Source organism: Chlorocebus sabaeus, chromosome 14 (assembly GCF_047675955.1).
Source record: "Chlorocebus sabaeus isolate Y175 chromosome 14, mChlSab1.0.hap1, whole genome shotgun sequence".
NCBI lineage: Eukaryota > Metazoa > Chordata > Mammalia > Primates > Cercopithecidae > Chlorocebus > Chlorocebus sabaeus.
The window spans coordinates 73634676-73660350 of NC_132917.1; the positions used below are offsets into that span (position 1 = coordinate 73634676).

Consider the following 25675-nt stretch of genomic DNA (forward strand, 5'->3'; position numbering starts at 1 on the left):
ATGCACTCATTGGCTTGAGCCACCCAGACATCCGCTAGTATCGTCTCTTCATCCCTTGTATCTGCAGTTGATGTTTCTTCTTCTCTGACCATGTCAGGTAAAGAAAGAAACTTTTTAAAAAGGTTTTCATGAGATTTCCTTCCCCATAAATTTAGATTTCTTTCCCCCTATAGTCCCAAAGAGCTTGGAATAACAGGGAATCTCTTCAAGTAGAAATCTAGAGACTTCATTTCAGTTTTTGCTTTGATGTTTACTAGCTGTGTGACTTTAGATAACTTATTCTCTCACGAAATCTGTTTCTTCATCTGTTACATTAGGATAATAAATTGGTTATTCCCTCTCGCCCTTTTCTTTTCCAACACTGAGTCTTAAAGGGTATACATATAGAAAATGAAATCAGAGTCTTTCTGAAAGTGTTCATTACAACAGGAATAGAGAAAAACCCAAAGTGGCATAGAAAAGTAGCAATATGTTCTGAGATGTTTCATTTGTAATAATCTCCCTCCACTAATATTTCAACTTTCCTCTTTTAAATTTAGTGATGTTTAGTGATGTTTTAAATAATATTCAGCCAGGCACGGTGGCTCACACCTGTAATCTCAGCACTTTGGGGGGCCATCTCCCTCACTAATATTTCAACTTTACTATTTTAAATTTAGTGATGTTTACTGATGTGTAGTAATGCTTTTAATATTCAGTTGGGTGTGGTAGCTCATGCCTGCAATCTCAATGCTTTGGGAGGCTGAGGTGGGTGGATCGCTTGGGCCTGGGAGTTCATGACCAGTCTGGGCAACATGGCAAGACCCCCATGTCTACAAAAACTTTTCAAAAATCAGCCAGGGTTGGAGGTATGCCAGCTACTCACGAGGCTGAGGTGGGAGGATCAGAGGACTGCTGGAGCCCAGGAGGTTGAGGCTATAGTGAGCCATGTTCACACCACTGGACTTCAGCCTGGGTGACAAAGTGAGACCCTGTCACAAGCAAACAAACAAACAAAAGTAATATCCACGTTTTGGAGACTCCTATCTAAACTAGGTGGAAAGACAAAATAGAGAGTACTGGGTTATAAGGAGGTAGGTATTCTAGGGTAAGGAATTTGGGATTTTAATTAAAGCAGAAAGGGTCCCCTACTCTTTCCCCTTGGGATATACCCTGGAGAATGACAAAATGATTTTAAAAGAAAAAAATATATTTTAAATTTGGAAAAAAAAAAAAAAAAAGAAGCAGAAGGACAATAGAGTGAAATCTATTCAAGATAGGGCAAAATGAAGTTGGTTTTAGTAAATGCTTCTATCAATGACCTAGGAAGGAAACAGGCTAGAATAGAGTGTCCCTAGGTAAAGTAACTTATCAGAAGTCACATTCAGTTTTTTTTTTTTCTGTTGCCTTCTTGAACATAGATGACACTTGACAGTTTTTAATATAAACATTTTAGAAATATGTTTTAGAGGCCAGGCAGGATGGCTAACACCTGTAATCCCAGCACTTTGGGAGGCCGAGGTTGGCTGATCACCTGAGGTCAGGAGTGTGAGACAAGCCTGACCAACATGGAGAAATCCTGTCTCTACTAAAAATACAAAATTAGCCAGGCATGGTAGTGCTGCATGAATCCCAGCTACTTGGGAGGCTGAGGCAGGACAATCAATTGAACCTGGGAGGCGGGGGTTGCAGTGAGCTGAGATCATGCCATTGCACTCCAGCATGGGCAACAAGAGCGAAACTCTCTCAAAAAAATATATATGTAAACATAATATATGTGTGTGTGTGTGTGTGTGTGTGTGTGTGTGTGTGTTAGAAATGATGCCTCCAGGCCAGGCTCGGTGGCTCACACCTGTAATCCCAGCACTTTGGGAGGCTGAGGCAGGTGGATCACCTGAGGTTGGGAGTTCGAGATCAGCCTGGCCAACATGGTGAAACCCCATCTCTACTAAAAATACAAAAATTAACTGGGTGTGGTGACAGGTGCCTGTAATCCCAGCTACTCGGGAGGCTTAGGCAGGAGAATCTCTGGAACCCGGGAGGCAGAGGTTGCAGTGAGCTGAGATCTTGCCACTGCACTCCAGTCCATACGACAGAGCAAGACTCCATCTCAAAAGAAAAGATATGATGCTTCCTACAAACAAGAAACTAATAAGTGGTTACCTAGAGAGCTGGAGGACATGTAATTTGCAGTGTGCTGTTTCTAATTTTTAAATTATATGGATGTTTCTCCTATTAATAATAAAATTAAGTTTCTGAAAAAAGAATGTATCATTACTTGCATCAGAAAAACAATACCTTTGTGTGAAAAGTAGATTTCTAGTAAAAGCTGCTTTTTTAAATCTTAATACTTTTTTCCAAAAACAGAGTACATACTGATTTGCAATGAACTGCTTTTAGACCTAAGAATAAAAAGTCAAGCCACATATCAGCCACATATCTCTAATTCCATATCTATCCAAATCAAATTTTCTGGAGTCCTTTGAACTTTCCTACATTCAAAACATTTTTAAATTGGATTCTAGCAGTTGTTTTTTTTAAGCTATGGGGATGTCATTTTCCTGGATGTTGGAGATGATTATAATCTAGGTTTTGAGGATAAATATTACAGCTCTCATGATACTTTTTAAGGATTTTTTTCTGCTTGTTATGTGGCTACAATAATTTAAGTATTCTACTAAGATTAATGCCTGTCATTTGCTGGGTAATATTCATAGAAATATGCATGAGCATAAAAATAGAATTCCTTTACTTATTTTTTGCATTCTATTTTGTACCAGTTTCTATTGAAATATCCACATATATTATGGCTATTTTACATTCACATTTACTGCGTTTTTCTGCTTGTTACACACTTTTTGCTGATACAGTCTCTCTATCTATATATGCTGGTTAGAAATTCATTCGTTCTATTATGGGCTGTTTCTTGGTTAATAGTATTCATTTAGAAAAAGAAAAAGTAAAAAAAAAAAAAGAAAAAGAAAAAGTAGATATTATTCAGTTTCCTAATGTTGCATGTATGGTAGTAGCTTTAGTTAGTAATTTACTACATTCTGATGCTAGCTACATACCCCAGTTTTCATTAATATCTATATATTGTTTTAATTCCATAATTTTATGTTTTTAATTATTTTGTCTGTTTTTTCAGAACTTACTATATCTTCATTATAAGTCATATGTAATCTATCACTTTTATTCATGTATGAATTATCACTGCTATTATTTTATAACTACTTTATAGACAAGCAGCCTGAAGCTCAGAGTTTAACTAGCTTTTTTCTTTCAAAAAGTATTTCTTGGCTGGGCGTTGTGGCTCACGCCTGTAATCCTAGCACTTTGGAAGACCAAGGCAGGCAGATAATCTGATGCCAGTGGTTCCAGACCATCCTGGCAAACATGGCAAAACCTCGTCTCTATTAAAAATGCAAAAAGTTAGCCAGGCACAGTGGCAAGCGCCTATAATCCCAGCTACTCAGGAGACTGAGGCATGAGAATTGCTTGAGCCCAGGAGGCGGAGGTTGCAGTGAGCTGAGATCAAGCCACTGCACTGCAGCCTGGGTGACAGAGTAAGACTGTCTCAATTAAAGAAAAAAAAAAAAGCATTTCTATCAGGTAGTTATTTTGACTTATGATAAAAAGCCAGGCTTGAAGAGGGCAAAGAATGACCTTTTAGATTTACCAATGGCCTGGGTTAAATATAAAGTCTGGGACATGTCACATGACCTGCAGAAGCAAAATGTGACACCAAGGATTATAAAGGTAATAGCTGTACTGTATTCTAGTAGATCCAAAAAAAAAAAAATGCCATATTAAAAGTTCTGATTTCCTAGTTTCTGGTCGATGCTAAGAGAAAAGACTCCTGGCAAGGAAGTCAGGTTCTGTAAACTGGTAATGATAATAACATAATGGTAAAACTTAAACAGGTCGATCTGACCTCTCTCAGACTCATAAAATGAAATGTTAGAACATCTCTAAGGACCTCCTAGTTCTAAAATGCTCCAATTCTAGGAAATAGTTATGAGTCTATACTAACCCAGATTCAAGGGAAAGATAGGGAAGGGAGAAGGTTGCTTCTAGCCTAGGAAATAATGTACGAACCCAGACCACTTGGGTCTTCACATCTGTGTCCAAGTCAGAAGAGGACCAAACTGCCTCAGCACTCATGGCCATCATAAACTGTTTGGCTTTTGGTATCTCAGTGAGTATTGGTATTACAGGCTTCCTGATTGCAACAACCTTAAGATAATGCTGTTCTTCAAATAAGTGAGAATTTTTCAATCTCATCGGTTTTTTTCATCTCTCTCTTGTTTCCTACAGAAAATTTCCAAAATACGTCTTTACCTGGAACTGCAAATTCTCTGCAGCTCTCTCTTCCTGTGGTGAGCAATGTGGCTTCCTTAACAGGAAGCATCTCCAACTTCTCCAGAGCCTCTGCTCCAGCCATCAGCTCAGCATGGCTACAGCCATCAGCCTCTGGCACCTCCTTCCAGCCAATCATGGGCAGTGCCTACCTTTATCAACATTCTAGCACAACTATGTTGTCTGGGGTTACTGGCATGCTGTCTGGGCTTACTGGCCAGAGCCATATCTCTACTTCAGCTGCCTCTTATCCAGGCAATTTTGAGTGGGATAGTACAGCAAGCACAGCAAAGAAGTCATCCTCACTCAGGGACTTCACTGTGACTGTCATTGACCAGAATACAGCTGTCTCTTCCATGTCTATGACAGCCCAGTATGATAAAACTTCAGATACCAATACTGTGGTCCCTCTGTATCCATCACTATCTGCCAGCCTTGTTCAGGGCACACTAACTCAAATTCCAAATCAGCAGGGCCATAGCCTGTCACTTCCCTACCAGATAGGAAGTCAGGTCTATTACTATAATCAAGGCACACTGGGACCTCAACTATCCTGCCTGCAATCCTATGGCTCTGTGTCATACACAGGATATAGGGCTTCTGCCCATCAACCAGAAATGGTGATGGTGCTAAAGGAGGTTCAGCCCACAAATGTCCTACCACCAGTCTCTACTTCTGGGATGTATTACTCTGTGTCTACTCAACCCATCACAGAAACCAGTGTTCAAGGTGAGTACAAACAGCAAGAAAGGAGAGAAATAATGTCAGCATTGAAAAAGAGGGTCAAATCTGTAGCTGTGTGATGAGTCCACGGATAGGTAGAATTTAAGTCCTGAGACTTCAACCACTATTCTTGGGCAGTGCTCTCCATTTGCAGACTCTATGTGAGAACACCTTATAGGTGGGAAAGTGGAACACTATAATGGCCATCTATGCTACATGTAAGAGAGTCCCAAAGAGCATACTCAGGGATACATTGTTTAGTGCCCTGACCGATCACTTCCTCTGCACTACCACGCTGTAATATCCTTCCTTAATCTATTACTTTAGTCTCTTTGGAAGGCACTTCAGAACTCTTATTTTGGCAGTGACATTTTGATTTTCCTTAACTTACAATAGGATTTAAGACCTTGTGTTGAGAGATCCTCTCCAAAACAAACAGGCTCAGAATCTGTGCTTGCTTATATATTTCATGAGGAAGGGCTCCACTCTTTCCCCTAGTCCATGGTGTAAAGTGTTCTTATTCTCTCAGGAGAGTGGAGAGAATTGAAAGGACCCTATAAGAATGTGAGGCTTTATAAAACATCTCCTATTTTAAAAATCACTTTCACTTTTTGACTTACAACAACCCTATGAAATGCAAAGAAAACCAAGAAACAATCACATCAAATGATAACCAGTAAGAGAACAGTCACTGCCAATCTCCTAATACAGGTCTTGTCCATGGTCCTTAAGAAGAGCTAGTAGAAATGCCTTGCAAGAAGAGCTAGTAGAAATGCCTTGCCCATGTTGGAAAGGTATCCGATTGCCGCATTGGTGTGTAGGGGGAGTATCTCACTTACCAGAGACTGACTTCTTCCTTGATTCCTTTGTAGTGATGGAAACTTCCCTGGGGATGGATACTTCCCTGGGATTGCAATCTCCAAGCCAGACATTTTGTCTGCCACAAGCTCAAGAATTCTCCAAGTCCTTCAGTAGCAGAAATACCCAGATACTTGAGAGTAACCCATCACCTGAACTTGGGGACATTTCAATGATAACTCCAATCCAGAGTCCTACTAATCTCTTGACACTGTCTCCAGCTCCAAGCCAGGAAAAAAATGAGAATGAGAATTTGGATGAGATTAAAACCAACCTTTCAAAGCCTCTAGATGTCTACCAGATCCTAATAGGAAATCAAGATCCTCCACTACTTCCTTTAGAAATCCCTGATATTCACCCACTTCTGGCCTGCATTGATCCTCTTGGCCAAGAGGAGCAGCCTGGTTCTGAAAATGCCGATCTAAGAAATAACAGCCTGAGTTTTGAGGACCAAGGGATATTTGAAACTGGGATTGAGTCTAGCAGTGATTTGGCAGACATCACTACATTGGTGGAGGATACTCACCTCCCCCCAATCTTCAGTTCCTTACAGGATCTTGACCTACCCAAAAGTCCCTCAGCAAAGACAGCCAAAGATACCAGTGCCATCAAGGTAAATCAGGTGCAGGAAAAGTCATATGTCATAAAGGGTCACTCTGATCAAGACAGGAAGAACAAGCATAAAGCTTCCGAGCCTATCCAGGGTGCTCCGAAGGCCAAAATCCAGCCAAAGAACCCAGAGTGCCTATTAGAGGGAGAAGTGGTTGTTTGCAGTGCTACAATCAGTGACGGTGCTTCTGTAAACAAGGCCAAGCATTCTAGCAACAAACCTCACAAAGCTGCATCCAGCAGGGTCAGCAAAACGAAGAGCCATGGGCAGGAAAAGACCAAAGGGAACAGAAAAAACAGCTCCAAGAAATCTGAAGAGAGTAAGCAGTCAGGGAACAACATCAAGGTAGAAGAGAAGCAAACCATTCCCAATATGAAGCGGAAGAAAAATCAACCTGAGCTTAGCCAAGAGATCTTTAAAAAGCCCCGAAGCTCCCTGGGCATGCACATGCTGGAGTCCGTGCAAGTTTTCCATGCACTCGGGAAAAAGATCGATAAGAAAACTGGATTCTCTTCCTCCAGGACCCTGGGAAGCTCAAGCAACACCCAAAACCGCCAGCCATTCCCAGCTCTCAAACCATGGCTGGATACCCAACGTGAGGGTAAAGGCCCGGAGAAAATTCAAGTCAAGGCCCAGAAACTAGATGGTAGTGCTGAAAAAGAGTGTCTATCTCCATCCCACTCTGAGTTGCCACCACCTGGGAAGGTCAAGTTGATACCTTTGCCCTTTCTGGCCCTGGACAAACCTCAAGCTCGACCTGTTTCTCGGCGGCCAAACCCTCCGGCCTCACGTAGGCCTGCTGTGGCTTACCCTGCTCAACCTGATTCTACCAACTCAGCTCAATCGACTGCAGTCAATCCATCCCGACCAGCTCCTAGCAACACATCTTTGCCAGGTCCTGCCACACCAGCTCAGTCAATTTCGACCAAAGCAACCCAACCTGGTTCAGCCAACCCTACCCAGCCTACTGTCCCTCAATCTGCAGTTTCTAGGCCATCACTCTACAAAACATCATCTTGTACTTCTCTGCATCGGGAGCCTGTTTCCACTGCTGTGACCAATCTCCAGTCACTGCCCAAGCCTCAAAATCAATTTCTAATCCAAGACTGCAGCTTCCAACCCAGTCCATGGAGGAAACCCACTGTTCCTGAGCCAGTAATGTCAACGCCTATCACAGAAGAGCAGAGGCCAGAGCGTGAGGCCATGAAGAGAAAGGCTCAACAAGAGCGTGAGAATGCTGCCAAATACACCTCTCTGGGGAAGGTGCAGTTTTTCATTGAAAGGGAAAGAGAAATGGAAATTGCTGAATACTATGGCTACACAATATAAGAGCCAAGATTGTTGGTTTTACTTTGGATACCGCTGGTTTTCCACATATATAGATAGATACTAATTTATTTATCCTGATATATTTTTAAAACATAATAAAGAAATGTAATAGAATTAATAGATAAGTAATAAAGAGGCCTTTTCAGTTTTGAGATGCCGTTGACTGTGAGTTTTCTTTGGTGTGGGGGTGGGGATCAAAGGTTGCATTAGAAAGAAGGAACTATGGCCGGGCGCGGTGGCTCAAGCCTGTAATCCCAGCACTTTGGGAGGCCGAGACGGGTGGATCACGAGGTCAGGAGATCGAGACCATCCTGGCTAACACGGTGAAACCCCGTCTCTACTAAAAAATACAAAAAACTAGCCGGGCGACATGGCGGGCGCCTGTAGTCCCAGCTACTCGGGAGGCTGAGGCAGGAGAATGGCGTAAACCTGGGAGGTGGAGCTTGCAGTGAGCTGAGATCCAGCCACTGCACTCCAGCCTGGGTGACAGAGCAAGACTCCGTCTCAAAAAAAAAAAAAAAAAAAGAAGGAACTATGGCCAGGTGCAGTGGCTCATTCCTATAATCCCAGCACTTTGGGAGGCCGAGGTGGGTGGATCACCTGAGTTCAGGAGTTCGAAACCAGCCTCGCCAACATGGTGAAACTACAAATACAAAAATACAAACTAAAAACTAAAAATACAAAAATTTAGCTGGGTGTGGTGGCGGGTGCCTGTAATCCCAGCTTCTCAGGAGGCTGAGGCAGGAGAATCGCTTGAACCCGGGTGGTGGAGGTTGAAGCGAGCCGAGATCATGCCACTACGCTCCAGCATGGACAACAGAGCGAGATTCTATCTCAAAAAAAAAAAAAAAAAAAAAAGGAAGGAACTAAAAGTTGGATGGGAGAATAGACAGAAAGGGATAAGAATTGAGGAAACAGGAAGGAACATAGTCCAGGACTGAGAAGGTCAAATGGGGAGAGATTTTATGGGCTTATACAAGGAATCAGAAATGGGGAAAATGGCAGAAGTAAGATGCAGAATCTGAGGACAGGACTAAAAGAATAAAATTTGGATATAAGTTGAAGATGGCAGAAGATGAGGCTGGGTGGACCAAAATAAATGTACAAAATCTCCCATGGATGATGGCCTTATGTCTCATAGCCTAGCAGATAGGTATTTCAGAAAATAAGATTCAGGACTCATCAACAGGTTTGGGTTACCTTATACATACATGATCACAGTTGGGAAAGTGAGTACAAAACATAGGGGAAATCTACCAGGGGAATGGCAAGGGCTCACAGCTCTCCAAGGTGCAGCTGATAACCGGGGGCCCAGCCAAGTGAACTGCAGCAGCATGAAGCTGGCCCAGGACAGACCCCAGAGTATGGATCTCCATTTATTCAACCAACACCTATGCACGGGGCAGTGAGACGCAGTACTTCAGTTCACCTTCACAACAACACACAAGACCAGTAACACTGTGCCACTTTACTAGTGAGGTTCAGCAATGGGCTTGGGTCACTCTGCATGCAAAGGGGGAAGGCCTGTGGGTCTCCGAAGTCCTCAGCGTTTGCAAGCGCCTGCAGGCAGCCAGCCTGGCTTTCAGACCACGGCATCCAGAGGTTACAGGCAGAGGAAATCAAGCTTCTGGAGGGACTTAAATATTAAGAGGCCCGCCAGATCCTCCTCCACCCATTCCAGCACGTGCAACCTTCTCGGCCATCACCATTAACTGAAGTACACGAGAAAAAAACGGCTTGGAGCGTCCGTTTTCACAGGATGAGTGGTGGGCGCGCATGCGCCCTGGGTCCCCCTCCGAAAACCGCAAGACCAGGCGCCCAGCTGTACAGAGACGCTCCTTAGTGGGAGGGGGGCCCCCCTTGCGAGGCACAGGGGGAGGTAGAAAGGGTTGGGGGCGCTGGGGGGAGGGCAGGAGAGGAATGGGTGGGGGAAGGGAAAATGGGGGCAGTGGATGGTCACCATGGGAAAATCAGTAATTCACTTTTTAAAAAATTAGTTTCTGATACATAATTCACCTAACATAAAATTCACCGTTCAAAATCCGTACGATGCGGCCGGGAGCGGCTGTATTCCCAGCACTTTGGGAGGCTGAGGCAGGCAGATCACTTGAGCTCAGGAGTTCGAGACCAGCCTGGCCAACATGGTGAAACCCCGTCTCTAATAAAAATACAAAAATTAGCCTGGCGTGGTGGTGTGTACCTGTAATCCCAGCTACTCAGGAGGCTGAGGCACAAGAATCGCTTGAACCTGGGAGGGGGAGGTTGCAGTGAGCCGAGATCGTGCCACTGCACTCCAGCCTGGGTAACAGAGCAAGACTCAGGCTCAAAACAAAAAACAAAAATCGTACAATTCAGTGGCATTTAGTATGTTCACAAGGTTGTACAATCATTACAACTATCTGCATTAACTTTTCATCATCCCCTGCAAGAAAACCCGCTACTCATTAGCGGTCACTCCTCATTCCCTCCTCCCTCTGGCACCAGGCAACCACCAATCTCTGGATTTACCTTTTCTGGACATTTCATACAAATGGAATCATACAACATGTGACCTTTGGTATCTGGCTTCATTTAGTACTATGTTTTAAAGGTTTATCTATATGCTGTAGTGTGTATCTGAACTTTATTCCTTTTCATACTGCATACTATTCTTATTGTATGACTACACCACATTGGCTTATCCATTCATCCGTTACTAGACATTTGGGTTGTTTCCACCAGCACTTTATATTTATTGAGAGTTTATTCTGTGCCTGGCAGCACCTGGCTAAGTTATTCACCCCATTTCACAGATAAGGAGATAGAGAATCTGAAGAATTTTTGCCCAAGATTAAGAGCTAGCTAGCAACTGCTAGCAATAGTTCGGATTTGAACACAGGCATTTTAGACTTCAAAGGTAATAGATTCACATGATAGAACATTGAAAAGACACAAAATGGTGACAATGGAAATTCACCCTTTCCCCAAGTTTCCCAGCCACCACCTACCCCTCCCTTAGAGGCATCTACTTTTGCCACTTTAAGGATTCTTCCAGATAAATTATTTTTACCCCAACATGTATGTATTATGATTTACTGAATAATCTGTCCCATTGATGTGAAATGTCACTTTTATGGTATACTATGTTTCTATGTGTTTGCATTACTCTTTTCAGAACTGTCCTGACTTTTTTGCCTATCTTTTATATTTGCTATTTCTCTAGAATCCTTTTTATTATCTTCTTTTTGATTTTTAAAAATTTCTTCTTTTTTAAAGGCATTATCCATTATGTTAATTCTTTTTTTTTCTTTTCTTTTTTTTGGAGGCAGACTCTCACTCTGTCACTAGGCTAGAGAGCACTGGTGCCACCTCGGTTCACAGCAAATTTCACCTCCTGGGTTCAAGCAATTCTCATGCCTCAGCCTCCTGAGTAGCTGAGATTACAAGCGCACATCACCACGCCTGTCTAATTTTTTTTCTTTCTTTCTTTTTTTTTTTTTTTCCTGAGACAGAGTTTCGATCTTGTTGCCCAGGCTGGAGAGCAATGGCGCGATCTCAGCTCACCACAACCTCTGCCTCCTGGGTTCAAGCGATTCTCCTGCCTCAGTCTCCCGAGTAGCTGGGATTGCAGGCATGCGCCACCATGCCTGGCTAATTTTGTATTTTTAGTAGAGATGGGGTTTTGCCATGTTGGTCAGGCTGGTCTCAATCTCCTGACCTCAGGTGATCCACCCGCCTCGGCTTCTCAAAGTGCTGGGATTACAGGTGTGAGCCACCGCACCCGGTCTAATTTTTGTATTTTTAGTAGAGTCAGGGTTTTGCCACGTTGGCCAAGCTGGTTTTCAACTCCTGACCTCAACTGATCCGCCCGCCTCGGCCTCCCAAAGTGCTAGGATTACAGGTGTTTTTTAAAATGTAGCCACCATGCCCAGCCTGTTCATTCTTGTGTTCTTTTTAGTTTAGTCTTCTCTTCTGAAGTTTTTCTTTTGTTTTTAATTCTGTTCTGAGTTCTACCATCTCACCTAATTTTGATTTATATGTTCTCTCACCCTTTTTATTGCAGTAAAATACACATAATGTAAAATTTACCATTTTAACCATTTTAAGTGTACAATTCAGTGGCATTAAGTAGATTCACACTGTTGTTCCACCATTACCTCTACCCATCTCTAGAACTTTTTCATCATCCCAAACAAAAACTCTGTACAGTACTCATTCAGTAACTTCCCTTACTGCCCCCTATGGTCCTTTCATCTTTTGCATTGTTTTTTCCTAATGTCTTTTAGCTAGTTTTCAAATAGCAGGTTACTCTTTGGATCAGCTTGTGGGCCTGTCTTTTCTGACTTGCTTTTATTGTCTGAGAGGATGTTGTTCTGCTGCTTATTCTCTTTTTTCTTATAATACCTTTGTATGGGATTTGACTACGATCCTTTTCTGTTATTCATTTTTAGATGAAATTGATTTTTCTGCACTTTGAAAAGGAGGTGTTAAGGATAACTTTTCTAAAACTTCCCCAAACTTCTCTTTTTTAAAAATGTAGTATCAAATGACATGATGGTTTGCTTTTTGAGATTTCCCAGCTCTGTTTGCCTCCTTGATTTTTATCCTTTGTATCTGTTGTTCCTCCCAGTAGTTTGTCCTCTGTGTGGGGCCGCATCCTGGAAAGGAGCTCTGGCTGCTCAGGCTCACGAGTGGGAAGGGATTAGACTGCTTCACTGCTTCAGAGTCTATCACAGGTCCCTTGTACTTACTCACTTTGTGACTGGGCAAAAAAAAACCCCTCAGAGTTTCAGCTGCTGTTCTCACATTGGCCCATGGTACTTTCCAGTGAACTTCTGCTGGCAGTTTGAAGGCATCCTGTCTGCCACTCCCTCCTGTGTGGATGCCATACCAGGCAAGTCTGGTGACCATTGGTGATGGTTTGCCCCACCCTCTTGTTTTGGGGTTCATAGGGAAAACTGTCATCTAGTTTTGTGGTAAAGGCTACTCATGGGTGTTTTGTTTGGTTTGATCTATTTCCATGAGAGGATTTGAGGAGATTCAAAACAACACTGCTGCCTCCATCTTTCTAAAATTCTGCTCAATCTTTTGACATAATTATTTTAAACATGGGAACCCTGTAGTTCTCTGTTTCCTTAAGTAGAGCTCCATTTGCCCCAAACTAGTTAAGACTCTGAGTCAGACAAGGCTTGCTGAGTCTCCTCTCTCTAACATGGCACCTCTGTACTTGCTCAGTTCATATTTTTAGTAAGAAGTCAAAACACAACAGCCTAAAGGGCTCATGGGTGGACAATCTGGAGAAAGGCCCTGGTCAGAATGTATATCATTTCCTTCCCTTTGTATCTTCTTTCCTAAACATGTATAAAATTGAATCTCCCATCTGCCTTCCTCCCCCCACAAAAAAACCTGGTTCATACACAATTTTCTTTATCTCAGTTCATGGTAATGCCATTTTTCCAGTTGCTTGGGGCAGGAAACTTTGAAGTCATTTGTAGTGATTTGTTAGAGCAGCGACTAGAAACTAATACAATGCTCTAACAAGTAAGGTGCCATCTGAAAAATAATATAATTAAGTTAAAAGAAAACCTTACTCTTAGCCACAATCACTTACTAATGGGATATGTATGCCAGTTGGGTACTGCACGTCTCAAACCTTAGAATCAAGTTGGACACTACCAGCATCACTTCCTGTTCCACACTGATTTGCACAGGTCACTTGCCAAAAACCCAGCTTCACAAAGATACAGTATCATTGAAAGGAATGTGGCATGACCTGATGTTGAAACTGTGAACTATACCTACTAGCCAGAAGCTCATACAATATCTAACAGATGTTAGGTATTGCTATGAATCCTTCACGAATTTAAAATACCCAGCTGCACCCAGATGAATCTGCTGTAGTGTCTTGGGAGCACATTGGTAAATTTTTTTTTTTTTTTTTTTTTAAGAGAGGGTCTCACTCTGTCCCCCAGGCTAGAGTGTAGTGGTGTGATCATAGCTCACTGGTGCAATCTCAAACTCTGGCCTCAAGAGATCCTTCCCCCTCAGCCTCTCAAAGCACTGAGATTATAGGCATGAGCCACTATGCCTGGCTGGTACACCTTTTGAACCACAGTTCTAATTGGTTTTCCTGTTCCCAGCCTTTTCCCTAAAATTTGTCAACATGGCAGCCATAATGATCCTTTCAAAACACAAATCAGATCCCATCACTCTTTTGCTCAATCCTTCCCATAGCTTCTCATTTCTCTCAGAGTCAAAGTCAACATTCTTACAGTGGCCTGTGAAATCTTACCTACAGCAGGGGTCAGCAAATATTTTCTATAAAGATCCAGACAGTTAAATATGTTAGTCTTTGTAGGATAGATCGTCTGTCTCAACAACTCCACTCTGTGGTTGTAGCATGAAAGCAGCCACAGAAAATACATAAACAAATGAGCATGGCCATGTTCCAATAAAACTTTATTTACAAAAACAGGCTGCACTGGTTTGCTACTCTTGCCCTACATGATTTACTGCTACACTCCCCTTCACTCCACTCCAGGCATGCTGAGCCCCCTTATTGTGCCTTGAATGCACCAGCAAGCTCCTGATTCAAGGCCTCTGCACTTGCTATTCCCTGCCTGGAAAGCTCTTCTTACCTCCAAGTCTTGTCTCAAATCTTTTCAATGGGAGTTTCCTTGGCCACACTATTTGGAATTGCAGTTGTCTCACTGCTTCTCCCTTCCTTCAATCTGATTTCCTATGCCAGGGCCCATTGCTTTCACAGTACTTTGAACCTTCTAATACACTATGTAATTGACTTCTTTATCATAATAATTTTTATAATCCACCACTCCTTCATCCATCACTAAACTATAAGATCCCTGAGGGCAGGGAAATTTTTGTCTGCTTTGTTCATTGATATATGCCTAATGCCTTAAACAGCGTCTGGCACATAGATGATAATCAGTATTTGTCAAATGACTAACTAAATGAGTATTTTTCAGAGTACACACATGGTGGCATGCAATTCTTTATCCCTCATTAAGTCAGGCCCTATATTTGAAAAGAAATATACAAACCAAATATAAAATGATAAAATCCCTCACTCAAAATGTCCAATTCTCAAATAGCTGTAAAGTTTCGCGTGTCATTTAACTCGTGTTGAAATTCGCAACCTTGAAAATGGCACTCTGACCTAAAACAAAGACTTTGACTCACTGGAAAATAAATTAATGTAGTCCACAGCTAGGAAACAGGTAACAAAAGAAAAAAATAGGTCTAACATAAAATGGATTCCTCATGTACACATTTAAACATAAAATTAAACAATATATACACATTGAAAACACTTCCAAGCATGCCTAAGAACTCATTTTCCAAAGTGGTCGTTTTTCTTGGCGATGAGAGAGACCAGTTTTCAAACAAACTGTAGGGGGAGCTCCAAACCACAGATTCACCTTCATGTTACTGGTTTTACAGTAGCCTTCTCAAGGAACAACTTCATTGGGTAATTCCAACTGCAGCTGAAAAGGAACATATATGCATGCATTCATAATGCACAAACGTAAAAGATCCCAGGGCATTTGCTACATTTCCCTTTATTTGAATCAGCTCATTCTATATCTTTTTCTTCCCAAGTATTTACTTTTTAAATCTGTCATTTTATATTCCCAATGGACTCATAGCAAAAATTTTAACAATGTGAACAATTTGTCTTTAGTACACATTCCATTTCTGCTTTCATAGCCCCTCCATTTCCAAGCAATGTTCAAGACAGGCTGTTTTAGTGTCTCAATGCATGGAGCTCACCTAGCCTCCCCTTGAGAATATTGCTCATCTTTTAAAGAATTTTTTCCTTCTGATGGCTGTAAACCTTCATCCACGAAGTCTTAAAACAACTGGAACTCAGTTTTTCTTTTCTTTTTTTTTTTTTTTTTTTTTTGAGACGGAGTCTCACTCTGTCGCCCAGGCTGGAGTACAATGGCACGATCTTGGCTTACTGCAACCTCTGCCTCCCGGGTTCAAGTGATTCTCCTGCCTCAGACTCCTGAGTAGCTGGAACTAGAGGTACCCACCACCACGCCCAGCTAATTTTGTATTTTTAGTAGAGACGGGTTTTCACTGTGTTAGCCAGGAAGGTCTTGATCTCCTGACCTTGTGATCCGCCTGCCTCAGCCTCCCAACGTGCTGGGATTGCAGGCATGAGCCACCATGCCCGGCCCAGTTTTTCTTTTTCATTGTGGTAGACCCATTCCAGACACAGACCCATGAGCATGATAGATATTCAATAAACACTTTCTCAATTAATAAAGGCATCTAGCCTTTAGACTTTCTGCTTCTAAGTGCCTTGCAGAGAAGAGTGGGTCCCAAAAGCATAACGGTCATTGTTTTTCATTGTTCATCATCATTGGAAAATAAATTATTTTCCTGTAAATCATTTTGGGGTCAGTGAGACAATATTTATCCCAACAATATTTGAACATTCAACAATGTTCATTGAGTGTCACATTTGGGTTCACAAGCCATTCTAGGCAGTGGGGATAGAGCTGTGAGCAAGGCAGAAAAAGATCTTAACTTTCTGGAAATTATATTCTAGTGGGGAATGAAAGACAATAAGCAACCCAAATCATATCAGACAGTGGTAAGCATTATCAAGACAATTAAAAAATTAAAATAGGACCAACTAATGAAGGATGACTGGGTGGCTCCTTAGAATGGGTGGTCAGAGAAGTTATCCTTGACGAAGTAACACGTAAACTGAGAAATGAATGATGAGGCAGAGCCAGCCAAGTGAAGATCAGGGTAAAAGCACCCCAGGAAAAGGAATCAGTCATGCAAAGGTCTTGAGTGGAAAAGCAGATGTTTGGATGGTATGGGTGGAGAGTATTAAGCAAAGAGATTGGGAGATGAAGTTAGAAAGGCAACAGGGGCCGAGACACTCTGTAATCCCCAGTAAGGAGTGTGAATGTTTAAGTGTCATAGGAATTCACTGAAGAGTTTTAAGCCCAGGAGTGATAGAATCTGATTTTTGCTTTAAAAAGATCATTGGTGACCAGGCATGGTGGCTCACACCTGTAATCCCAGCACTTTGGGAGCCTGAGGTGGGTGGATCACTTGAGGTCAGGAGTTCAAGACCAGCATGGCCAACATGGCAAAACCCTGTCTCTACTAAAAAACACAAAAATTAGCCAAGTGTGGTGGCGAGCACCTATAATCCCAGCTACTCAGGAGGCTGAGGCAGGGAGAATTGCTTGAACCTGAGAGGCAGAGGTTGCAACCGAGATTGTGCCACTGCACTCCAGCCTGGGTGACAGAGCAAGACTCCATCTCAAAAAACAAAACAAAACAAAACAAAAAACAAAAAAAAATATTAGCTGCTGAAGAACGCATTGTAGTAGGTAAGAATTAATGCCCTTCCTGTACTAATGCAATTGTCCCTCTAGGTATGTCACTTAACACAAGAGTACCAATCTTGCAAGTGAAATACACCTGGAGTCTTCCTTGTTTTTATCCCCCACCCCCCAAACTCCTATGGGTCTGTGTTTTTCTTTTCCTTTTCCCTTTTTGCTTTTTAGCAATAGGAGTCTCACTATGTTGCCCAGGCTGGAATGTAGTGGCTATTCACAGATGAGATCATAGCACACCACAACCTGAAACTTCTGAGCTCAAGTGATCCTCCTGGGTTTTTTGTTTGGTTTGGTTTGTTTTTTTTTTTTTTTAGAGACAAGGTCTCACTCTGTTGCCCAGGCTGGAGAGCAGTGGTGCAATCACTATATCTTTGAACTCCTCAGCTCAAGCGATCCTCCTGTCTCAGCCTCCCAAAGTGCTGGGATTACAGGCGTGAGCCAGCGCATCTAGTCGAGGCCTGTGTTTTCTAAACCCCGATGTTACATTTCAAATTAAGAACTTCACCTTCTAGGCGTCTTTTGCTGCTGCCCAAAAATGAGCAGGTAGGAATGAGCATGAGGAGTGCAAAAGACCTGACGTTGGCATATGCAAGAGGCCAGATGGAGGCTGCTATGTTCAGGAAAAGTGTTCACAGCTGGGAGTGAGCACCAGAAGGAAACAGCATCTCAATTCCTAACCTGGTCTTAGTCTACTAGGTGAGCTGCTGAAGCCTATTTGCTGAAGGAATACCTTCCATGCTTAGCCTCCAATTTTTAGGGCAGGGGTAGGTAGGATATTCTCATCAGTTATGCCAAGAATCTTGTATAGCTTTGATTTCCTGATTATGTGTACAAAATTGTTTAGTTTTTAAACTTTTCCAGTTAAATAAGAAATGAAGAATGTAAAATTTTCACCTTGGCCAAGATTTTCTTGTTATTTCAGGTCCCTAGAAAGCTGAGTATTGAACTTTGCCCCATATGTCAAAAACTCTGACAACATTTACAAATTCTCTCCCTAAAAAGACTAGATCCTGCTTCCTATATTCACTTAGCTATTACCTTAAGAACTGCTAGCAACTGGGCATGTTAACTTTCTAATATCAGGAACAGCCTCTATGTGGCACTGGCTATGTTTATGACTATGCACACCCCTTACACGTGTGTCTCAGTTATAGCTTCTTAAAGTCTTCTCATCATAACTTTAAAATCTAGGATGTTTGCGAATTCTCTTTACTTGTAAAGCTAAACATTACAAAAAAAAGAACTACTTTAGAGACTGTGCTGAATGGGAGCAGATGCCCCTGTTCCCTACCCCACCAGCTGTACTTCTACCTATACTTCCATCACTAGAGTATCCACCTGCTGGATTTGTTTGCTGATGTATCCCTAACACCTAGAACAGAACCTGACACATAGTAGACACTCAGTAAACATTTATTGAGAGGTTGAATGGATCTGATTTTGACCTGTTTTGCCTCCTGCCAGGACCCCATCTGCACTATATGCCCACCCAATGACCAGCATCTCCAGTGCATCCATTTCTTTAGGCCCAACCCATCATGTTTACATTCTGAAGAGAGTCAGTAGAGAGAGTTTTGAAGACACAATAGCGTGCCCTGTACAGTTATCTTCCCAGATCTATCTGTAGTAGATCCATGAGAGTTGATAGTAGACCCATGCATATTAGTGCTTGCTGGGGGCAGAAGGAGAGGTGATGATGCAAGTAAGTACTTCAACCCTAAGTCTGAAAAGTTGATGACTACACAGAATCACTTCACCTAACTCCAACAGAAATATACACAACAGGGTTTGGGAGAAATGAGAGATCTGGAGGCTGGCTAGGTGGAGGAGGCAACACCTGAATTAGGGCTTTAAGCTAGACCTTGAATAATACGTCATGCCATCACACTAACAAACTCACAGCGAGGCTCCCAAATTTTGGGCAAGTGGCCCCCAGAGACTTAGACTTTTAAACCAAAGCCTAATGTTTCACAAAGTCTCCTGAGACAGAATCACTAGCAAGCTTGTAGGACCTTTCCAGAAAAAGGATGTATATGGATTCACACAGACACACATCTACGTGCAGAACGTGCCATTCTGTATTTGATGCATAAAACCACCTTGTCCTGGTCTCAGGGCAGGAACAGTGTCATACAGATCTTTGGGTCTTCACTGCTTTTGCACAGTGGCTCTTAGAGATTAAACTCTTTTTTTCCGAATATTTTATAGGTTTTTTGACATTAAAACGTTAGTCTCATTTGGGTGCGGTGGCACACGCCAGTAATCCTAGTACTTTGTGAGGCGGAGGCAGGAAGATCGCTTGAGTCCATAAGTTGGAGACCACAGTGGGCTATGATCACGCCACTGCACTCCTGTGCCAGCCTGGGTGGCACTGAAAGACCCTGTCTTAAAAAAAAAAAAAAAAAAGTTAGACTTATGTTCTTTCCTAAGGAATAATATTAGTGTTAGATATTGCCTAATAACTAAGACTACCAATTTTGTATAGAGTATAATACAAGCTAAAAAATACATTCGAAAGACTTTCTGTCCCCAATTTATAAATCCTGGTTAGTTTAGCTAAGTCTGCAGTTGTACTGGGATCAGCAATCCCTCCTTAAATGCAGCAGTATTGTGAGTGTCATAAGGGGCTACCCCAAATCAAAATAATTTTAAAAGCAAACCTCAGCTTGGTCTTTAGTTCCACCTTCTTCCTTGTTCCTTTTCCTTTACCAAGATGGCCGCTCTGTCATTCGCTCCTCATTGGTCGGATTTTCCGCAGGTGCCGATTCTAGCCCCACCTACTAGCTCTCCATTCCAAGTCCTAAATCATTGGGAATGTAATAGACAGACGAGCGGGAGTGGGCGGAACGGGCGCCGGATGTGACGTTTCCGGAACCTCCGAGTGTCATCCGCTGGGAAAGGTGGGGAAGGGTCCCGGGAACGTGGTGGTTCAGGGCCTCCAAGCGTGGTCGGACTCTGAAGGGGAGCGGCCGCCGTGAGTGTGGGGCCTGCAGGCTTCTCTCCCCGAGTCCCCTGCCCGGCTTGCCTCGCTCGAGGTACCCGAAGGCTTCGGTCTCCGCGGGCTGGCGCCTGACCAGCCAGGCCCAGCGCTTCCCTGCCTACTGCGTTTGAAAGATCCCGAAAACCCTGGATGATTGTGCCTGGGGTTGGCAAGTTGGTCTTGAGTGCCTTCAAGAGGGTTCCTCAAACAGTTGTCGATAGAGCCCTCCCCACTGTATATGCCCCCTCCGCTCATTCGTGCTACTTCCTTTCTCCTCCTCGTTTTTCCCCCTCGGTCCTTCACTCCGCCTTTCCCCCCTCACTTGCAGATGCTGCTTCCCCTTTTTGGAATTGCTCAACCGGGTGGTAACCGGCGCCGCTTCCTGGCCTCGGGAGGTGGTTCCTTTCTTAACCCACAAGAACCTCTCCCAAGAGGTACTGAGATGCAACGAGCATCCTCTGTTTCAGTTAACTTTCATGGACTGTGGACTAGGTTTACTAATTACTTGTGGAGGTTTTAGATATGCTTGCGGCTTTCCTAGTCCCTAAAGAGGCCTTGTGAGAGATGGACTATCTCTGCCTCCCTAGTAGTCTTCACGGCTTTTGTGCGCTTAGTAAGGGTGTTTTAGAGGGGAAGCTTTGTGAAAGAATTGTGATCCGAATATTGAAGAGACCTAAAGATGGAATTGACTGAGAGAAGACTTCCCCTGAGGGAAGAGTTGTAGTAGAAAAGAAAAACTGGTTAGACAAATGAAACTGAAATGTGAGGATGCCTGGGCAGATTGGAATCCTGACTGAAGCAAAAGATCTCTGTTGGGGAAGGCCAGTTGCCGGGCTTTGAATTCCAAGATTTATTCTACTGTAGTTTGTATATTCTAGAGCATACTGATTAGGGTCTGATGTAATGCAATGTGTGTCAAATGCCCAGATTTATTTTGGAGATGACAGTGGCCATATCTGGTTGGAATTTGGAATCTGATTGTAACAGCAACTACATCTAGAAAGACTAGAATTACTGGAGTTTCGGGACCCCAGGGGTTTTTGCAATGCAAGTTACCATCGTGCCTTTTTGTTATTCAGAGTGTTTAGTCTATGAAAATGAGTAAATGTTTTCAAGATTCAAATCCCTTGCCATGATAATGATAAATGAATGATTTTATAGATTGACTATAGTAGTTTAGTGAGCAGAGTTACAATTATGAGCATTAATTCCCAGACCAGTTCCCCTAACTCACCTTGCGCTCAAATATGAAAAAGGACACCACAGAAGATGTCAGTTACTCTCAAATTAGATAAAAATGGTCAACCTTGAAGTCAGTGAACAATCCTCACGAAAGTTCACTGAGTGGGTACTGGGGTGGAGGTATGTGGGTATCTGGAAGGAGAAATAATAGAAAATAAAAGATGCTGTTCCCACTCTTACAGTGCTGTGGGTAGAGTCACTTGATGGCAAGAATTTGATTAACTTGAACTGAACTTTTGGTTGGCCCACTGTGGTTCTACTTCTTATAACACCTAATTATGGCACAGGGGTTGTACGTTTTCAAGTCTGCCAGTCCTCTCATTGTTATGATTTGGACTTCCTTGAAGGTCTCAGCCTTGTAGGAAAGTCCTTATTTAATAGGCACCACAGCATTTGGTATGTTTCTCTTATACTTTCTTCTTAAGATAGAGGTCTGTGAGATAAACTGTAAGACTGTGCTGAGATGATGGGGGCAATGGTATTGATGCCATCTGTTTTTTCTGTCTCAGAACTTGGTCCTGATGTCTGACCATGGAGATGTGAGCCTCCCGCCCGAAGACCGGGTGAGGGCTCTCTCCCAGCTGGGTAGTGCGGTAGAGGTGAATGAAGACATTCCACCCCGTCGGTACTTCCGCTCTGGAGTTGAGATTATCCGAATGGCATCCATTTACTCTGAGGAAGGCAACATTGAACATGCCTTCATCCTCTATAACAAGTATATCACGTAAGACACCTACAGTTTCCTTTTTCCTTTCTGGTGACTGGTGCCTTGCCTATTTGGCTCAGAATTGCTAAAACCACAGAACTTCACAATATCATCAACATTAATCATTTTTGCTGGCAACTCCTACATATTGGCTGTCCTTGCCATTCAAAGACATGAGTGCTGAAGGTGTTATTTTCATGACTCAGTAATTTATGAGTAAGAGACTTAGTTCTTTGGCCTATGCCCACATAGCCCAGCTGTTAGACAAAAGAGTTGGTGGTTAAACTAGACATGTTATGTACTGATGAATGCTTTTACTGTTCTCTTTCTACTAAAGCAGCCAATCATAGGATTATTGTTGGGGTCTAGCAAAGCCAACATTCCTCACTTGTACTTATTTTGTAGCAAATTTAGTGATACAGGAAAAAATTTTTTCCTCTTAACCTTTATCATAATCATGCAAATCATCAAATAATTAGTAACTGCCTACAGTTTGTGTGACTCATCATAATAAGACCTTTCCCTTGAGTTGTTTATCATCTTAGGGTGAGCAGCATAAGTAGAAGATTTCAGTACTATTAACAGCAAACAACTTCTAAAACTCCATTGACAATGAAATGATACGTAATTTAGAAAGGGAATAATGTTAAAGGTCTTATTTATCATTTCTAATCTTGGTCTTTCACAATACCAGAACTTTAAAAAAAATGATTACAATGTATTTGGTTCTTAGTAGCTCACAGTGTATTTCACCTGCATAATTTCATTGGATCTTCACAGTTCTGTATGCATGAAATAGGGCACACTACCCTACATTCTACATATGAGGAAACAAACTCAGTGTTTGGTGATATGCTTATGTTTGAAGTGACAAAACCTTGGTTTTCTGACTCCTAATTCAGGATTTGTTCTACAACATAGGTCCTGTTCTTCTTGTTTTCCATTTAGTAATGTTCTAGAGTCAGAGGTAGTCTTTTGAGATCATAGTCATGAGTCATACTGGCTATTTTTTGTTTTTTTATTTTACTACTGATTTTTGAGTAGGTAACATATATATAGTACAGAATTCAGAGGCACAAAAGAATAATTATAGTTAAAAAGTAAGTCTTGGCCAGGTACAGTGGCTTTCGCCTGTAATCCCAGCACTTTGGGAGGCCAAGGTGGGCAGATCACCTGAGGTCAGGATTTCAAGACCAGCTTGGCCAACATGGCAAAACCCCGTCTACTAAAAATACAAAAATTAGTCGGGCATGGTGGAATGCGCCTGTAATCCCAGCTACTTGGGAGGCTAAGGCAGGAGAATCGCTTGAAACCAAGAGGCAGATGTTGTAGTGAGCCGAGATTATGCCACTGCACTCCAGGACTCCAGACTAGATGGCAAAGCAAGACTCTGTTTCAAAAAAAAAGAAAAAAAAAAAAAGTCTCCCCACACACTCCTCTTTCCCCCCAAACCCTTGGTTCTCCTCCCCTGAGACAATCACTCTTAGTAGTTTCTTAGATATCTTCCAAGAGATGATACACATATACCAGTTTTATCACATTAAGTTTTTGATCACATACTCCTCTAAAGCAGGGCTTTTCAATTTTGGCCCTATTGGCCTTTTGGACTAAATAATTCTTTGTGGTGGGAGCTGTTCTGTGTGTTACAGAATGTTTAGCAGCATCCTTGGTTTCTGCTCACTAGATGCCAGTATGCCCCCTCCCAACAGTGTGACAACCAAAAATGTCACCAGACATTATCTGATGTTCTCTGAGGGGCAGAATCACCTCTGTTTGAGAACCAGTGCTCCAAACAAAAGTATGTGGAAGAGTGGACTGTCTAGGATTCATATTGTAATTGTAGAGTGGAGAAATGGGACGGCTATTGTCTTTTTTATTTAGAATTGTTGCCTGTGTTAGGAGGAGAAAACCTTAGACAAGTTAAATTTAATAGAGTTTAATCCAGTAGAAAAAGGTTCAGGGAACACTCAGGACCAAAAGTGGTGCAGAATGTTCCACCTCATAGTGGAGGTTGTGCAGGTTATATTTATAGTCAGAGAAAAGGAAATGAGATACAGAAATAGCCTGATTGGCTACAGTTCTGTGTTTGCCTTATTTGGTCAGGTTTTGGCAGCCTTTAGCCTCCGATTGGCTGGAGGTTTCAGCTGCTATGATTGGCTGAGACTCAGCTATTTGTTGTACTTGTAACCTAACTCTTACATTAAGTTACAGTTTGTTTATACATTAAGTTAGGTTACAGTTCACTATCTTCGGAGGCAGCTTTAATTTAACACCTGTTTCCTTAAAGATCTGTAGTTCTGTAATGCCATTATGCCATGTCATGTGGCCTCAGTGTTGTTAAGGTTTCACAGAATTATAATTATATTTCTGCTTCTCTTTGCTATTAGGAGTTTTTCATTCCTAGGCACACGATTTATTTTCCTGAGCAGTTTTTTTTACTCTGTCCTCTTTATATACTCTACTACTGGTAGAAAGAATATTCTTATGTATTTCCTATAAGCTTGTAGATTGTTCTCTCAGAATGAAACCCAGGGGCACAATTCCTTTGGAGAAACACTAATTCAGAAAGTTCAGTAGGATCGTGGAATCACTCTACCAGGTATTTTCTGAAGGTCCTTCAGAATCCTTTTGCTTCACAATAGAAAGGGCTTTCAGGGCAAAGACCATATTCATTCAGTACATATGTATTGAGTATACCTGCTATCTGCATGGCACTGCAGTAGGTCCTGGACAGCAGTGAGTAAAATGGCCCCTGTCCTTATTGGTGTTCCTTTATAGGTATGGGAGAAGACAATAAACAGCAAATAAATACTATTGACCCTTGAACAACACAGAGGTTAGCACCAATCCCCCATGCAATCAAAAATATACATAGTGCTGGGCGCAGTGACTCATGCCTGTAATCCCAGCACTTTGGGAGACCGAAGTGGATGGATCACTTGAGGTCAGGAGTTCAAGACCAACCTCGTCAACATGGTGAAACCCGATCTCCACTAAAAATACAAAACTTAGCCTGGTGTGGTGGCGGGTGCCTGTAACCCCAGCTACTTGGGAGACTGAGGCAGGAGAATTGCTTGAGCTCAGGAAGTGGAGGTTGCAGTGAGCCGAGATCACGCCACTGCACTCCAGCCTGGGGACAGAGCGAGATCGTGTCTAAAAAAAAAAAAAAAATATATATATATATATATATATATGTATGTATAATTTTTGACTCCGCAGAAACGTAACTACTAATAGCCTACTGTTGACTGGAAGCCTATTGATAACATAGTCAATTATTACATACTTTGTATATTGTATGTATTATGTACTATATTCTTACAGAAAAGTAAGCTTGAGAGAAGAAAATGTCATTAAGAAAATCATAAAGAATAGAAAATATAGATTGTTAAGAGGAAGTGGATCATTATGAAGGTATTCATCCTCGTCATCTTCATGTTGAGAAGGCTGAGGAAGAGAAGGGGTTAGTCTTGCTGTCTCAGGGGTGGCAGAGGCAGAAGGAAATCCATGTATAAATGGAC

General features: G+C 42.3%; 2 protein-coding genes and 1 long non-coding RNA gene across 9 annotated transcripts in view; 2 read left to right on the plus strand and 1 right to left on the minus strand.

Annotated features, from left to right (window-relative positions):
* Positions 1-8847, plus strand: C14H2orf78 (chromosome 14 C2orf78 homolog). Its single transcript, XM_073023083.1, is given in 3 exon segments — positions 1-97; positions 4297-5067; positions 5934-8847. Coding segments are annotated over 3 exon segments (2793 nt in total). The 3' UTR covers positions 7859-8847.
* Positions 8848-19282: 10435 nt separating this feature from the next.
* LOC119627279 (uncharacterized) lies at positions 19283-19990 on the minus strand. The gene is made up of 2 exons (XR_005243423.2): positions 19887-19990; positions 19283-19611 (listed from the first exon to the last, which is right to left on the minus strand). It is a non-coding gene; the product is annotated as an uncharacterized lncRNA (long non-coding RNA).
* Positions 19991-20040: 50 nt separating this feature from the next.
* STAMBP (STAM binding protein) overlaps positions 20041-25675 on the plus strand; it is a 35945-nt gene continuing 30310 nt past the window's right edge. The window contains exons 1-3 of one of the 7 annotated variants that reach the window (XM_007970202.3): positions 20126-20200; positions 20535-20640; positions 21958-22172. In XM_007970202.3, the coding sequence (XP_007968393.1) occupies positions 21970-22172 (203 nt within the window). In that variant the 5' untranslated portion in view covers positions 20126-20200; positions 20535-20640; positions 21958-21969. Of the gene's footprint in view, positions 20262-20534; positions 20641-21957; positions 22173-25675 lie in introns of all 7 variants that reach the window. The other 6 variants (XM_007970200.3, XR_012095385.1, XM_007970199.3 and 3 more) reach the window with 6 other exon arrangements.